The 18,328-nt window shown below is 35.0% G+C and overlaps 1 protein-coding gene across 1 annotated transcript; it reads left to right on the top strand.

Moving 5' to 3' along the window:
• Nucleotides 1–7,445: 7,445 nt before the first annotated feature.
• On the top strand, nt 7,446–16,423 carry cyldb (cylindromatosis (turban tumor syndrome), b). Its single transcript, XM_052102036.1, has 13 exons — nt 7,446–7,917; nt 8,951–9,077; nt 9,444–9,676; nt 9,780–9,942; nt 11,172–11,304; nt 11,428–11,535; nt 11,741–11,820; nt 12,015–12,081; nt 12,353–12,485; nt 12,589–12,697; nt 15,244–15,362; nt 15,550–15,754; nt 15,924–16,423. The coding sequence occupies exons 1-13, from the start codon at nt 7,495–7,497 to the stop codon at nt 16,115–16,117; spliced, it is 2,094 nt and encodes a 697-aa protein (XP_051957996.1). The 5' UTR covers nt 7,446–7,494; the 3' UTR covers nt 16,118–16,423.
• The last annotated feature ends 1,905 nt before the right edge of the window (nt 16,424–18,328 follow it).

Raw genomic sequence — 18,328 nt, 5'->3', positions numbered from 1 at the left:
CTTTCCATAGCAAGGTAAAACCAAATTTCCCTGTTGCTAGAAGCAGTGGGTGGATATCTCAGAGGTTGGTCTCTCAGGCTGGGGCTCTGGTCAATGTAGCCCAGGTGGGCAGGATACAGCGGGCTCAGGCCCGGGCCAACCAGCGTCAGAACCATGATCGCCAGTGTCTTCCTCAACACTACTCTCACATTCATCACATGATCCTTCACCAGCCTGGCCATCGCAACTTATGTCACTAAGTTAAATAGAAAGCGCAAACCACCATTGCACTTAACAGTGGGCTTAACACAACATGCAAGGAAACAACAAACATGCAAGTGCCTTGGTTGTAAATAAAAGCTTGATATCATATGAACATATCTGAACCATTTTCTTTATTTACAATGTAGTGCATAATAAATGCAATGGCAGCTAAAAATATATTTCTAAAATATTTGTTGGTCACTAGAAAATCATGTCTGTTTTACCTACTAGTGCACAATTTTTAGACTGTTATGCAGCAATAAAATTAAGGACTCTTCTATTGTCTGTTGTATTTATATTAAAATAATATTAGAAAATACACTGGGCTTCTTATAACTTGACAACATTTTAAAGTGCACAATCAGGAATTTTGTCATCTGATAATTGTAACATGAGCAGGATCATTTGTAAGACTGTATGTTAAGTACCAAACACTGTACTTCCCCTTCCCTGAACAGTGGTGAGCAAACACTGCATAAGACAGGTGATAATCACCATGAAAATCGGGGCAACATAATAGAGGTCAAAGAGTTGCACGAATGGAGTAGCGAAACAGTCCTGTACTCGGCTCACTGCAAAAGATGACAGGCAGTTAGGTAAGGCATTATATAAATATGCAATGGTAAACAACGGAAAAATATTTAAGCATTGTTGGGCCGTAATCTTTTAGGTAAGACAAAACAATACTATTTCCATTATACAACTTCAGGGGCAAATAGTTTTATCAAAACAGGAACCAATGGAACAAAATAACAGGACAAACTTTATTACATTAACATTCATGCATTTAAATTCATGAAATATCCCTTTAAGACAGATACTTCACGTGTATGTTTCTGAGTTGGTGCAGAATGGATGTCATCGTCATGCAGTGCATTGTAAACTCCATGAGGGGGCGCCAGTGTTTTGTTTTCATGACAAAAAGTGGTTTAATCGTGAAAGTGGACCTTTTCCTTTTTTCCTGTGGTCAGACCTAGGGCAAGTGACTATAAGCAGGATATGAATTATAGATATCAACTAATACATTTTCAGTAGTTAAAATACAAAATTTGGATATCAGTAATGGATTTAATACCAGTGAAAGTTCTCCATTTTGATATCTGTGATTACATTTGCAGTCGAAAAAAACATTAATTCTTAATATAAAAAACAATGTCATTACTCGCAGAAATCGAATGCTAATTCTCAAAATGGTACTTCAGATAGTAAAAGCCATAATTTAAAAAAAGTTGTAAATGCAATTGTCACAAAATATAAGTAACTTTATTCCACTACAGGTATAATTTAAATCACTGGTAATTAGAATACAGTTACATAAAAAAAATTACTTTGCATTTTATTATCATTTGTTTAATTTAATATTTAGTCCTTTCAGATGGAAAACATTTAAACATATAAATGACTTGATCCAAAGTGCATTTGAACAGCGGTGAAACACTTTCTTATGATGAGTTACATTCATAGAGAAGTAAGTTTGAAGTAAGTTTGGAGCAGAAGAAATAGAAATAAACCTTGTGTAAATTGTCAGCTTTACGCTAAGCTAAAATGCTAGATTTTTAGTAAGACCTTTGATAATAGGGCAAAAATCATATTCTATAAAAAAAAAATCTAAAAATCCTTAAAACAATCAATCTGATTTATCTTGTTTTAGAAACAACACTGCATAAGATATTTAGGTTTTTCAGATAATTAATTTTTAACATATGTACTTTACCTTACTGTACTGGCAGTTTTTATAGTCAAAACAAGTGAAAAAATCTACTTGTGCTGAAGAAGAAATCTGAATTACTGAGATTATGTTACTGACCTTGAGTAATCTAGTGGAATGTGTTACAAATGACATTTTACAGCAAGTATTCTGTAATCTGTAGTGAAATACATTTCAAAAGTAACCCTCCCAACCATAATTACATTGTCACTAGTGCAAATGTCTATAAAAGGCTATTTTATAGACTATTTTATGTCTATAAGGCACTGTGGTTCACTGAATGGTAATTAATGACTTTCTCGCATTTTCCCCAGTCATTTATTTAAATTTTTTTTTTTTTTTTAGTTTTGCATCTTTATTTCTCGGTACATGATAATCCTGCAGCATAAACATTGCAGATTTCATAGAATGGAGGTGCTGTCTTGTGAACAGTGTATTTAAGTGCAGCAGAGACATAATTCACAATGGTGTAACAGACCCCACATCGTGTGGCATTGTTATATACCCACCCAAAGCTTTATTTTGACAACAATGAAGAATCACCTTACTAAATACTTCATAATGTGCATCTTGTCCTCTGTCCTAGTTAAGTGGTGAAATTATGTAAAGACCATCCTCACCAATTACACAACAATCTCTCAAAATCCCCTTTTACCATGCTATTGTGTTTACTTATACCAGGTGTTATAAAAAATAATAATTTGGAAGCTCATATTTTTTAGCTAGGTTTGAAATGGTATACTTTCTTTATTAGTGAACAGTTGATGATATATTTTCAGACCTCTATCTGCCCCAAACTTAAATGTATTATCTAATCTGTTTGGCATGAAATCAGGATCTTTAGCAATTTCTTGTAACTTAACTATATCTTTCTTAATTAAATTATTTTTTTTCATTTTTTCTAACCAAATTCTAAAAGTACTATCATTTCCATTTTACTCCATTTCACTTTAGATTCTTCATTCATCCAAATCATTATAGGTTGAATTTTGGCATCTTTATAATAATTTATTACATTTGGGAATTCTAGTCATTCAAGCCTTTTTGACAAATTAAGAATTTTAAGACTTATTCTAGGTTTCCTATTAGCCCATATATATATTTATAAAGTAGATTATTCCATTGTCTAATAACGCTTTTTGATATACTAACTGGTAGATTTTGATAAAGGAAATAAGGAGAATATTCATCTCTATACTCTCTATTCATTTTGCAATCAATAGTAGACTATATTTATTTGTAAAAATGAATGATATACAAAGTTTTAAATTCAAATAAATATAAAAACGTCACTTGTTCATGTGCATGAGCAAGTAATCTAATCTTAAAGTCTGGATCGAAGCCGGAGTTGACAGAGAAAGTTGATAAGCTGCATCATGATACCAAGCGACCTTCATGGTACAGGCCTTAGATCGTCCGATTTCAAGATAAGTTTTGACTTATTTCAACAATGCCACGTGGCATGTTTAGTTTTCTGGGGATTCTTTTCTGTCCATGTACTATCAGTTTTATCTGATACTTGCAGAGAGAGAGTCAGAACGTTTGATGCAGGTGCATGATTTAAGATGCCACATGTTGGCTTGTGACAGTTGATAGTGGTGTCAGATTCTTTGTAAAAGAGGAGGAAACTGTGATAAAAGTTGGTGGGGTCTATGCAACCACATGCATTGTTGTAGATAGCCAGAATCAGTCAGTAATAATATTGAAAAAGTTAATTCCTATAATACTCCAAAACTTGACCTCACATTAAGGGGAAGTGGGGTAAAAAGAGCCAGTTGTTTAAGTTAAGCCAAACCCAATGGAACTGTGTATAATATTTAAATAACTGAGCACATTATTAGGAACATGGTCCAAATAAAGTGCCTGACATGGTTTTCTGCTGATGTAGTCCATCCGCCTCAAGGTTCAACATGTTGTGCATTCTGAGATGCTTTTCTGCTCACTACAATTGTACAGAGTGGTTATCTGAGTTACTGTAGCCTTTCTATCAGTTCGAACCAGTCTGGCCATTCTCCATTGACCTCTCTCATCAACCAGGCATTTCAGAACAGAACTGCCACATACTGGATGTTTTTTTTTTTCTGACACCCTTTCACCATTCTAGAGACTGTTGTATGTGAAAATCCCCGATCAGCAGTTACAGAAATACTCAAACCAGCTTGTCTGGCACCAACAAACATGCCACGGTCGAGATCACTGAGATCGCGTTTTTCCCCCATTCTGATAGTTAATGTGAACATTAATTGACGCTCCTGACCCATATCGGGATGATTTTATGCATTGCAGTGCTGCCAAATGATTGGCTGCTTAGATAATCGCATGAATAATTAGATGTACAGGTGTTCCTAATAAAGTGTTCGGTTAGTTTATGTGGCCGTATACTTAATTTAATTGAGAGCACATGGGAAAAGTAAAAAAATAAGTATGCTAAAACAGTTATTTGCATGTCAAAGTATTGTCCACATGGCAGGTAGTAACTGGTATCTTAAAGGTATCTCACATTTACGAATATATAAAATCATGTAATTTTGTATTTATTTATTTTTTTAAAGATTATCACTGAATTGCTAAAAAGGCACTTTTATTGTCCAGTCTGGTAATAGATTTTTTTTAAGCTTCTGTTTTTTTCCAAAGGATTTTTTTTTATAGTTTATCCTGTTTATAGATATATGAATACCTATAGCAGTATGTGAACCTATTACAGATTTCTCACTATTTGAATCACATTTTGTCTACTTTTCTGGGCTCCTGGAAGAATTCTTTAGACCATATATGTGGATTATTATAGATGCTTTCTTAGAATTATAATATAATTCTATTACATAGGTAGGCAATATAAAAACATAGGGTGCTTTTACCTCTGTTTCATTTCTTTTTTCATATAGGACAACTGTTGGCACTGAACTCACCCAATACAATGACTCTAGCACTCAAGAAAGTATTTAGCTTTGAAAAGAATAAGTTACAAGACAAGCTCATCAAGTTAAAGAGGTCAGCTGCTTTCCACCACAATAAATGAGTACAAAACCCACAATGAGCCATTAAAGAGGTGATTATGGAGTCTTTGAATTGTACGCAGCTGTCTTCAATGTGCTCAAAATATTCTTCCTTTTTATTTGCGTAGCTCCTGTTAAATGTAACCTTTCTGTTTTGTACAAATTTCCTAACAGCTGTTCTGCTCGGCTCAGAAAAGTCCCAGAGTATATACGGCACACCTCCATTTTGATTATAAACATTGACATAGGCTTGTTTTTTCACACTAAACAAAAGCTTTTATACTGTTGTAGTATTTCATCTGAAAAGACTGCCACATATACAGTATGACAGTGTATCAAAATTTTAAAATATATATAAAGTAAATCCTTTATTTTGAGTGACTTTTTACACACAAACACAAAAGATTTATATTTCAGAACGTTCGCCTGGCAGACGAAAAACGAGCAAAAAAATCTCATAAACTTCCGTTGAACAGGTCCCCTTTTTACATCACAAATCTAGTGATCAATACAACAGAGACTTGGGGATGCACACTTTTTACTTGGGCTTATAAGCAACCATCTTGCTACCATTTATTAATGCTTTAGCAACCACCTAGCAATGCCTGAATAACCACCCAAAACAGCCTGATATTGCATAAATATAAAGAGATTTCATTAAAATAATTTTTAACCTGATTTAAACTTTTAACCCTTGTGTTGTGTTAGTTGTTTTGCTATCACCTTTTGTGTTCCTGATCAAAAATTACCGGCCCACTAAGATTGTTAATAATGATCTCATATTGCATTATTATCCGAATATATTGCATTTCAAAATATATATATTTTTTATTGATAGAAGGATTCATTGGACTGATCTTATACCGGGCTAGTGGGGGGAACTCCCTGCAGAAAAATAAATACAAATAATAATTATGTAATGAAATAACAACCACTTGCTTGATCTAAACATAATAGACTTTACAATGCATATAGCTGATCCTACCAATTCTTTATTAATGCTTTCTAATTTGCTGACAAATTAGAACGGTTTTGTTCTCATCATTTGCGAATTTGGTATCACAGCAGTTATATTCAGAGTTGGTAAAAGCGTAAAAAAGACAAGATAGCCGTGTGTTATACTAAGTAAATTAGTAATATGTAATAAACACATTTGTTTCACTTGGAGGCCAAACGGCAGTGGGTATTGATGTATGAAATTCCCACTGACACACATAAAGATAATAAATAGGAGGAACTGTTTGTCATGTTTATTCTTATTACATCTTGAAACATACTTATAACATAGACAATGGCACATCGTTACTATTAGCAGACTATCCTGATTCAAACGAGACCAAACAGCATAATATGTTAAGATCTTGAAATATTCCTCAAAGAGTATACTGTACATGGAGTATTATGCTATAAACATGGTTTATGAGGACCATAATTCAAATAACTTAAAACAATTTTTTTTGAAAATGTAAAAATGCAGAAAGTTTATTGTGAGGGCTAGGTTTAGGGGTAAGGTTAGGGGATAGAATATATAGTTCATAAATTATAAAAATCATTAAGTGTCCTCACAAGGATAGTCGCACCAACATATGTGTGTGTGTGTTTGTGTTTGTGTGTGTGTGTTTGTGTGGGCATGTTTATGTGGTTTACGAGGACAATTTTTTTAGGTTATAAACTGGTAATTATAATGGTATTATGCTATAAATGTGGTTTATGAGGACATTTCTAGTGTCCCCATAATTTAAATAGCTTAAAAAACATATTAAACAATGTTTTATTGGAAATGTAAAAATGCAGAAAGTTTTCTGTGAGGGTTAGGTTTAGGAGTAGGGTTAGGGTATAGAATATATAGTTTTTACAGTATAAAAACATTATGTCTATGGAAAGTCCTCATAATGATAGGTAGACCAACATTACTTCACTTTAGACCAGGAACACCGCAGGTAACAAAGTGAAAGAACATATAATTTTTTTGGAAAATGATCTTTAAATAAATGTTGTGTTGAAATGGAAATTTATATTTTATTCCAAATGGATGAAATAATCTACAGTTTTCAGAAAAAAAGTTAATCAGTTTTGACCGGAACACAATATAAGGTTAAACAAAAATTACCCAAATAAAACAGAAGGGTTAAATCACATTTAGAGGTTGTGTCTCAGAAGATAGCAGGATAGCTACCTATATTGATTTTTTCTTTTCTTTTTTTTTTTTTTTTTTGGCATCATAGACCAATTCTGATTCAGCTAAGCTGATGTCCACAACCTCTGGCAATGCAAACCACAACATATACATACAGTATAGAGTATATATTAATTCATGTTTTTTTTTCTATGTGCCCTGGTTTCCTGGTTTGCACAGAGGTCAGGAATTTAGGACATTTTTGTGTCATATGCTTTCCTTTTAACACATGTCAATAATGGAATGTGCATGACATCACAATAAGCGCATAGATAAAAGACATTTCACTGTCTTCACAGAGCGACTGGTGTCATAATACAAGCACACTGCAATGAGCAAACATTGTGCTTCTGAGTTCTCATTTATTTAACATGGAACTGAATGAAGACCAAAAGGAGCAGCACTTTATTGTAATAAGAAAGACTAAGAAGGGCTTAAGTCGGGGGACTATTGGGTGCGCAGATGCAGAGACACCAGCAGAAGATCTCATCGGAGTGGTTTATGGAGGTGGTGGTAGAGTGAAGAGTAGTGGCACGGTGAAGAAGGAGGACATATACCTACTCTCACAGCATCAGGCTCAGCTACTTTTGTTCGTTTCTCCTGCCAGCAAGCGACTGGAGCTCCTGTGCAATGTTCAGCTCTTCAGTGCAATCTGTGACCTTGCTCAGGATGATCTCGTGGTGGTCAGATACAAGAAGGGCTTTCAACCATGTCTAGTCAAGAATCTGATGCAAACAGGCAAGAAAGACAATGCAGGGGGCTTGCAGATGCTGGGATTTGAGCTGGAGTTAGTGGTGAGGTGTTTTTATTTTCCTCTAAATAATAGACAAGTATTTTTAGTCAGAGGGGATGAATTCTGAAATGCATGCATTTTAGTTTTATCAAGTATTATTAATACAAGTGAAGCTATATCAGCAGCATTTGTGGCATTATGTTGATTACCAGAAAAGATAATTTCGACTTGTTCATACTTAAACAAAAATAAAAACTCGACAGCATAATTCATGATTAAAATCATACAATCATAAAATGTTTAAATCCTTAAAAAAAATATCGAGGCTACAGTGAGGGACTTGCAATTGAAGTGAATGGGACCAAAGCGTAAATGATAAAATACTAACAGTTTCAAAAGCAGCCATAGCCACAAGACATAAAAGTATGTGTTTTAAGATGATTTTAGTGTGATTAAAAATATTTACTAATCTTTTCTGAGTAAATTAATATCCAATTTTTAACAGAAGAATTAATGTAAGTTCTAAGTTTCAAATTTCTGTCTTTAAACCCTCCAAAATTTGGCCCCATTCACTTCCATTGTAGGCGCCTCACTGTAATCTAACTTTTTGCTTTTTTAAAGAAAAGGAGGAACGAGTCCAAATTAATTTTTGTGGCAATCAACATCATGCCACAAATGCTGTCAATTGAACTTAACTTGTATTGAACATGGAATATTCCTTTAAGGCTATAACTGACTTTATACATTTAATTAAAATGACTTTGGGACCACTTAGTACATGTAATTGTGAACATAGCTAAGAAAAGTAAAGTGAGAAAAGATCTTACATTAGTTGTTTGTAGATGCCAGTTGGTATGCATTAAAATTCATGCATTTTCAGTATGCCTTAAGTGTCCAAATATGTTTTGGTGCCACCATATGTACAAAAATTCCCTTATCACAGTCTGAATCACCATGCTATAGTTGTGTGTTATATAATCAAAACATTCACTGTTTAACTATGACAACCATATGTCAATCAACCTCTAGATAACATATAAAAAAAAAACTTGAAAATTGTTACACTATTGTTATAATTTTGATTTTTCTCACAGGACAATGAGCAAGATATTTTGACAAAGAAGCCTTCCCCTCTGCCCTTGTTCAGTGCAGCTGACATTGTCCAGGTGGCTCCGTCACATTTAAACACCAGGCAACCACTGAGAGATGGCCTTGCTTTGGGTCAGTTTTTATTAGTTTTTTTAGTTCAGGAAAACATGTTCAACGAATCAGTTTTGTGAGCTGTTAACCCACAAATGCCTGCAGAAGGGGGCTATTGTAGGTTAAGAGAGAGATCTTATGATGTTTTTTTTACCATGTAAAAGATTGTTATCTTAAACTGGAAATACTGTCTAAGGAAAGCTATGTATTATCAGTCTCAAAGCACTGTGAACAATTCATAGCACAAGCTTCTAGCATACTTCGTTGCATACATACTAAGACTTTAATGGGGTCACATGACTTCAGAATGAAATCAGGTGATGATACCTCAAGTGATATGACATGATACCTAAAATCAGGTGATTTATCTATTTTTACCCTTCTTAGGCTTGAAAGCTGTGTCTCACATCAATTCTATGCCAGCTCTCAACTCACGCAATGCAAGAAAAGGAAGTACACTCTCCAAACAGTTTATGTCCATTCAGGCCTTGTCCGATTATTCGTTAGAGGTGGGATCCATGGTGGAGGTCATAACTGGGAATGGCCTGACCATATATGGGGTTATCAGGTGGATTGGAGTTCCAGAAAGAAAGAAAAATTGCTGGGTGGGACTTGAGCTGGTGAGCTGTTCCATCAACATTTTATTCAGTTCAAAACATCTGCCATTCTACTATGGTGTGTTGTGCATGAGAGCATATTATTAAATATGTAAAATCCTTTCAGGAAAATGAGATGACAACTTGTTCAGATGGGATGTTTGGTACAAAGCAGTATTTCACCTGTCAAGGAAACAGAGCATTGTTTGTGCCCTTGAACAATTGCAAGCCGGACAGTAGGTTTCTGTTGACTTTGACCGAGATCCCGAAACCACCTGAAACACCCTCAAGTGAGATTTTCTGTGGTTTATTTTACAGATTAAAGTACTTAAACACTTAAAATACTTTCTCTTACCCCAGTTTAATATGCAGAGAAACCTATAACTTAGCCATCTATAGATTGATTTTCCTGAAGAGTAAACACTGTTGCTCTGTAGTGAATTCAACATTGCTTTTGTTTGAGCAGCCCGACAAAGCAACATTGGTTTAACCAATGTTCAAAATGTGGGGCGGAGCTTAACATTTTTTAGAACTGTAGCAAAATGGGGAGTGTTTGAGAAACCTGCTTGAAAACAATCATTATTTTTGCAATAGAGTGTAACAGAAGGGTTCCAGAAGTAAAAATCCCTTTAATATTTCCATAGGCAAATTATATTTAAACAATTAAAGCCTTTAATCTTAAAACACCTTTAAAGACAGACCTACCATGAGCTCCAAGGTTGTTAATCAATGGTATATGCTTCTGTTGAAGCCATCAGTCAGAGTTATTTCAACTTAATTTTAGAAATAGTGTTTAATAGCAGAATTCCTGGTGAAGAACTACACTTCCCATGATTCTGAAGAAAAAGCTCCACCAATCAGTGAGTCGCAGCAAACAAAGCATGCCAAACAAGCACTGTAGCGACCGCCAACTTGCATGACCTACTGTGAATGACACAATCGAGTTGGTCTCCCTACACTCTTATATATTTTTGAATATCGAATTTTTTGCAATAAAACTAAAATATATTGTTTCTGTACTTATAATGAACAACTTTAAATCAATAGCTTTTTATTTTTCCATAGTTTTTCATTTGATTACATCATTCGCAATGCTTCGCTTCATAGGATTGTAGTTCATTTCCTCATTAAAGACGTTAAGTACACAATCTTGTACCTGTGTCTTTTTGTCTGATTTTCAAATACTTTTTTGCTTCAAATAAAATTTTGCAGTGTCGCGATTCACTTCGGAGGTGGTTGGTTTGGTAAATTGCTTACAATTCTTTTATAAAGGTATTTATGAAATGTCTAATGAAAAAATTTATATGAAAAAACTTCCGGAAACACTGTTGTGTGAAACAGTGTCCGGGCACTGTTACACTCTATTTCATTTATTGCCACTAGTGGCCCAATGACACTCTGCACCTTTAAATTAGCTTAATTATTCCACCTATACTGCCCTGTGATGGATAGACGCATGTATTATCCATACAGAAAACAAAAAGAGGCTATGTTATAAAATCTACATATTTTCCTTTAGTCACACTCCTGGAAGATTTAAATGAAGATGTTCCCCCTGTTGCTGAGCCAGAAGTATTGTCTCGTCTGGTGGGCAGAATGAAGGGAATCCAAGGTCAGTTGAATTCCTGCTATCTCGATGCCACGCTTTTCAGGTAAGAATCTCAAGAAGCATGTAACCTGTTGCACTTAGTATTTTTGTAAATGCTATTGATATAATTCTGTTGTCAATTCCTCAAATGTGTTGATAACATGTTTCTTTTTCTCTGCTTTTACAGTCTTTTCACATCATCTGTAGCATTTGACAGAGTATTAAACAAATCGGCAGATAAAGAGGAAGACATTTCACGCATTTTAAGACGGGATATTGTGAACTGTTTACGCAGGTAAAAACTCTTTTCTCATATGTTAACCTCTTACCTCAAGACAACAGATTTTGTTCAGGCCAAACCTTAAACCCCTTGATATAGTGTAATACATCACACACATATTACAGTGGGGCTTGAGGAAGCACACTTCATAGGGGTTTATGCATTTATAATCATCATTGAATTCACAATCATTACATAAAACCTCTTCCTCTCTCTACAGATCTGGTTTTGTTCCAGCAGAAAGTGTAATGCACTTTCGTAAACAGCTTGGCTGCAAGTCATTTGCCACAGAAGAGAAAGGTATTCCTTAGATAATTGGGGGCTATTTCCTTGTTTGATGTAATTGGATATTTATTGGCTGCTATTACAATTATTAGATGAAAAATGCTTCATGCTCAGGGGCGAAACAAAAATAACTCCAGCTAGTACTGATGAAACTACTGAAGGCACTGATACTCTGATCATTAAGACAATTTCATGGTTATTTCCTACAGATACAGAGGAGTTCATCACCATCCTACTAAAGCATGTTTTACACATAGAGCCATTGCTTAAAATCAGGTTTGTTTCAGTTGCACTACTTGTCCATGTCTGTTTATCTGAGACTTTACATACAGTAGATATATTTTGACATTGATCCCAAATATGTCACAGACCTCGAACAAATTGGTTATGCACATAGAGATGAAAAAGTATTTTTATTTCACTCTAGATCCTGCAAGCACAGTGTTTCAGATGTTGACAAAGTGTATATTAAGGAAACACTTTACATTTTTAAATAAGCAGCCTTCACTTAAACTGTGTATATTAATGCCTGGATGTGCTCTTACAGGTCACATGGAGAGTCATCACGGGATGCCTATATGCATCAGATCATCGTAGAAAAGAATCAGGTGGGAGCAGTGCCTTCAGTTCAACAGCTGCTTGAGACCTCTTTTGTGACTTGTGATCTCAAATTCACAGAGGTTTGTTAACGTCTTCTTAACTGTCTATGGATACCAAATATCTAAAACAACAACATACTTAAATAGAAGTGTGCATTATTAATAAAACCTTTATTTATTTCAGATTCCATCTTGCCTGATAGTTCAGATGCCACGGTACGGAAAGAAGTTCAAGATGTTTTCTAAAATCATTCCCTCAACAGAGCTGGACATCACAGACATTTTGCATTGTGGTGAGTTTATTAAGCATAGCTTACTTCTAAGTGAACCTTTCTGATCCTGATAACACTTGTTCTGTAGAATCAGCAGGGCTGTAATCACCGTAGCCATTGAGAGGGACATGTTCCACCCAATATTCATAATACACATATGGGATTTTTCCATGGTTGATTATTAAACTATTAATAATCCTGAATACGTAGTTACATCATTGGGAATCAGATATAACAATATGAAGTTCCAAATGTACATTCGGGAGAAGCTAATTCATCTAAGGGTATACAGTATAAGCAGCTCTTTTCCTCACAGCAGTGACAATTCTCCCAGCATCCCTCCACCTCCACTTCCCCATCTCCACCTTTATATTTTATAACGCCTATACCAATTGACCCTTTGCTAAGCTCCACCCCCCTTTGGTACTGCTGCTCGCTCTGACAAGCTCTGCAGAACTTCCCATAGGGATGATTGGGAGATTGGTGAAAATAATTGATAATATTTGTATGTGGTTTGGAATGAAGAGTTACATTTCAAAGCATATTTATCTGACATTTTTTGTAAAAGAAATAGTTAAATCACACAGTAATTTGATTGAAAACTGTGGAGACTGTGAATCAGATAATTTAATAGCAAAAAGCACACCAGATGACATTAGTGCAAGTGAACAGAATTGCTCATAACATTTTAAAACACACTTACTATGAGGCTGTAAACACTTTATTTACTATCACCTTTACTAAGACCTGAATCAATACATAAATTAATTTATGTTACATTATTAGCTTGTATTTACCTTGGAGAAAATGTAGGTGTCCTTGCTGATGTTATATATGTTCATTTGGTAATTAGGGCTGACAGTTTAATTCATAGCATGCTCTTATCGAGATTAATTTAAAAAAAAAATGTAAAAAGAAAGATAAAACGCTGCGTGTATCCTCTCATAGTCGCTATTACAAGTGACCCAGACGTGGCCGTATCCAAAAACTAAGTTTGCTAGCGGTTTTGGTGGGTGAAAAGTATTGATTTCCCTCGTCGACATATGTGCATTTTAAGACGTTGGATAATAATAGCTTTAAAACCATGTCAGTGTGCAGTAGCATAAAATATCTTTTTGGATTTGAATTCTAAGAATGTGTCTGAAGCAGTACATAAATATAGGAAAAATGTGTTTTATACACAATTATATCTATACAATAGTATGATACTATATTATGACACTATACTTATGAAATTCAACTGAACCTATATTCTTCACTCTAATTACAATAACACTCTAAAGAACATATATCTCTGTGGTAATTAGGCCTACATTGTTTAAATGAGATAATTTATTTGCAAATGTTACCGGCCTCTGCTAGGATAATCTTGCAATGATAATAATAATATATAGTGGTTACCTCGTCATTTTAACATGCATTTCAACCCTGAACAATATGAAAGAAAAGCGTATCATTATCAGTCTGTTTCTCTAGTTGCCTCATTACGCTTTGGCCGTTAAGGTGCCTGCTCTGCCCAGTTTGTTGACATAGTCCAGCTCAGTGGAGCACAAAGCCCACCCCCAGCCGATTTCATTAGTTAACTCAAGCAAGCAGACACCTGAGAAGGTTGGTTATCTTTGCGGCACCAAAGAGTTATTATAAGGTAATTATTTTATGACTTTTAATATACTACTCGGGAAAAAATACCGAGGTCCGGACTTCGGTGACCTCAATGGTGTATACGGCCATGGACCCAGATCATTTCTATAAAATTTGGCATAAAACTACTCAAACACATATTACTCTCGTAGACTCCCATTGGAAAAAAAGCAAGTGCTTGTAGAGAAATGGTAGACAGCAACAGTTGCTAAGATAGGATTGGTCAGAAACTATTGCTGTCTGTCAGTTAACATTTTAACTGCGATTAATCGCATACTTTTTTGTAGTTAATCGCGATTAATCACAGATTTTGAAAGTGCTGAAATTTGACACTATATAGGCCTACAGTATACTCCTTTTCCTGTAAAAATGCTTTTTTTTTCCATCTTAGGAGTTTTTTAAAAAAAAAAAATATGTAACAATATAATGCTTTATTGACATCAAAACAAAGCCTTCCAACGTATAAAGACAGAAATGCACTAAAAAAAGCACCAATTCAAGTCATCCAAAACATTTCCCTAAAGTCTAAGTGGGTGTTTTACTACATTGAAAGAGCTAGTCTCCCCATAGGTTGCATTTTCATTGCAATGGGCATTAAATCTCTAAACTTCCATCCACCACAATATTAATCTGCCTGTAGACTGTGGCTATCCGCTTTCCTACATCATTAATCATCAAGCCACATTCATGATTCACATTAGTCAGTCGCCACTCTGAAATCCACATTAAATGTGCTTGCAGACAAAAACATCTCATTCTGCGTTTTGGTGATAGTTAATACTTGGTGTGCTTCTGTGGTGATTAAAATGCACCTTACTTAGGCTGAAAAATACTTGATTTCTGTCACAAATTCCATCTAGGCTTGATGAACCAGTGAACTTGTGACATTGCAGGTGCAAATTCTCAACTTCTCTTTTCTCTGGCAGCCCCCGGAGAGTGTTTTCTATGTGGCCATCTAGCGGAATATGAGTGTGCCCAGTGCTTGACGGACCGTAAGCTTCAACCGGGCAGAATCAAGCAGTACTGCTCCACCTGCAACACACAGGTAGTTCACCTGAAGCTAAAAGCAAATTCTGCCTTTTCTTACCTTTCATCTCCTTTGCTATAATGCTGATGGAATCCCTCCTGTAAGTTCTCTATTCAGAGTCTTCCCTCTATCCTTGTTTTTTCACTGTCATTCATTATTGTCCCTTCACTAACTGTCAAACCCAAACTGTTCTTGCTGTTTTTAGGTTCACATGCATCCCTCCCGACAGGGACACATTCCTCACAAACTTACAGTCCCTGATCATCTTCCAGCAAATGCACCTGTACAGAGGCACCAGATGAAGCTCTTTGCAGTTATTTGTATTAAAACCAGCCATTATGTCTCTTTTGTCAAATACGGCCCTGACCCACGATCATGGATCTTCTTTGATAGCATGGCTGACCGATGTGGTATGTCATAAATTATACTGAAGCACCAACATATACAGTGATACATAATCACTGTTTTTGATTTGCCCTAGATCCCTTTATAATTATTTATTTCTGAGGTTTCATAGTAACTCTTCTTGTTACTATCACTCTTTTACTGACTGTACGACTATCCTATTTTTATCCTTAGGGGATGATAACAATGGATACAATATTCCGGTGATTATGGCCTGCCCTGAGGTTGGAGACTTTCTTTCCCAGTCTGAAGAGGAGCTCTCCTCAGCTGATCTGAATCAGTGCACTGAGTTGGTGCGCAGACTGCTGTGCGATTCATACATGTGTCTATATGAAATCACAGATAATAACCCTCAGCATCATGGATGAGCTGAGACTGTTTCCATTATAGTCTTATGATGTATTTGGACTGCTGTGTGTGTCCAAGCTATATCTCTTGTGTCATTACATCAACATAGTTCCAGCTAAGGCATTTTATCAGGCAGCTATATACACTTTTGATACTGATTTAAAGGTTTGGGAAGGAGACATATTAAAAGGAAAAATTTTATTTTATTTTTATATGACAAAAAGAATCAGGATGTTATTTGAAGGTTCATTATGATTACATGGCTTATTATTTAGATTATTTATTTGTAATAGAAGCTGTTTTTATTTGTATTAAATAAAACTTATATTGGCTCTAATTTAATTTGTTTTCGTGATACATTTTAGTTAATAAGTTCATGACACAGGTTGGAATGCACAAATCTGAAATTATTAAACATGTAACAGATGGAATTATATGAATTAGACAAATCATTATCTTATCCATAGTTAATATTATGTGATGTTTCAGGCAGATTTTAAGTCTTTCTTTACTTTATTTTTGAGTCGACCTACTGTTTGAGCAGCAAACGTTTGGCTTCTACATGTGCAGTGCAATGACTAGGAACAACAAGTAGGACTATAGTGACCTCCTATGGAAATATCAAAGCATTGACTGTCTAATAACCATGTTTTTAAAGGGTTGGTTATGTTTGAAAAAATAATAATAATAAATAAAAAATAATAATAATAAATAAATAATTTAAAATAAATAAATAAATAAATAAATATATATATATATATATATATATATATATATATATATATATATATATATATATATATATATATATATATATATATATATATAATTATAGACCGATCTTATAAATAAACAAAATATTCTTTAGGTAAAACATAAGCCTACCAAACATCATAGAACCAAAATTATGATTGTTTATTGTATAGCTTGTTAGGCCCGGCTGTTAGGTAGAACCAATCTGTTCTTTACCTAAACTCTGAATGCTATCATATTTAGGTTAATCATTGTTTTGCCAGTTGCTAAAGACACAAAGACCATATATAACACAGCTTCGAAATGCTAATTTGCGCCTTTGTGTCCTACAACTCCAATTCTGAAAAAGTTGGGAAAGTATGAAAAATGCTAACAAAACCAAAAAGGAGTGATTTGTAAATTATATTCATTTGCTATTTTTAAAGCACTACAACTACATATTATATGACTTTTAATGCACTACAACTAAACATTATATGATGTTTTACCCTGTGAATTTCATTTTTGTTTCTCTTTAATTTCAAATCAGATGATTGCAATCAGATGATGCTTCAAATAAGTTGGGACAGTTTACCACTGTGAAACATCACATTTCTTCTAATAACACTTATTTAGCCGCACATTTCTTCTAATAACACTTATTTAGCTGCACATTTCTTCTAATAACACTTATTTAGCTGCACATTTCTTCTAATAACACTTATTTAGCCGCACATTTCTTCTAATAACACTTATTTAGCTGCACATTTCTTCTAATAACACTTATTTAGCTGCACATTTCTTCTAATAACACTTATTTAGCCGCACATTTCTTCTAATAACACTTATTTAGCTGCACATTTAGCTGGGGTCTTCGTTGTCGTATTGTGTGCTTTATAATGCACCACAGATTCTCAATTGGAGATTGTCAGGACTACAGGCAGGCCAATCTAGCACCCGCACTCTCTGCTTATTCGGCCAGTATATGGTTGGAAGTTGAAAGTCCTGCTGAAAATTCTGGGATGTCCATTTACATTTATGCATTTGGCAGAAGCTTTTATCCAAAGCGACTTACAGTGCCCTTATTACAGGGACAATCCCCCCAGAACAACCTGGAGTTAAGTGCCTTGCTCAAGGACACAATGGTGGTGGCAGTGGGGATTGAACCAGCAACCTTCTGCTTACCAGTTAATTGCTTTAGCCCACTACGCCTCCACCGCTCCATGGAATATGTCCATGGAAAAGATGATGCTGGATGGCAGTATATGTTGCTCCAAAATTTGTACATATCTGTCTGCATTCATGGTGTTCTCACAGATGTGCAAGTTACCCATGCCATGGGCACTGACACACCCCTGGCCCATACAGACACTGGCTTTTGGACCTGACGTTAATAACAGCTTGGATGGTCCTTTTCCTCTTTGGCCTGGAGAACATGATGGCTGTGTTTTTCAAAACGTATTTGAAATGTGGACTCATCGTACCAAAAAACATGGTTC

The sequence above is a fragment of the Xyrauchen texanus genome, chromosome 32, assembly GCF_025860055.1.
Source record: "Xyrauchen texanus isolate HMW12.3.18 chromosome 32, RBS_HiC_50CHRs, whole genome shotgun sequence".
Taxonomy (NCBI): domain Eukaryota; kingdom Metazoa; phylum Chordata; class Actinopteri; order Cypriniformes; family Catostomidae; genus Xyrauchen; species Xyrauchen texanus.
Note: the sequence above shows the minus strand (reverse complement) of the source record. Positions and strands in the feature narration are given on the sequence as shown.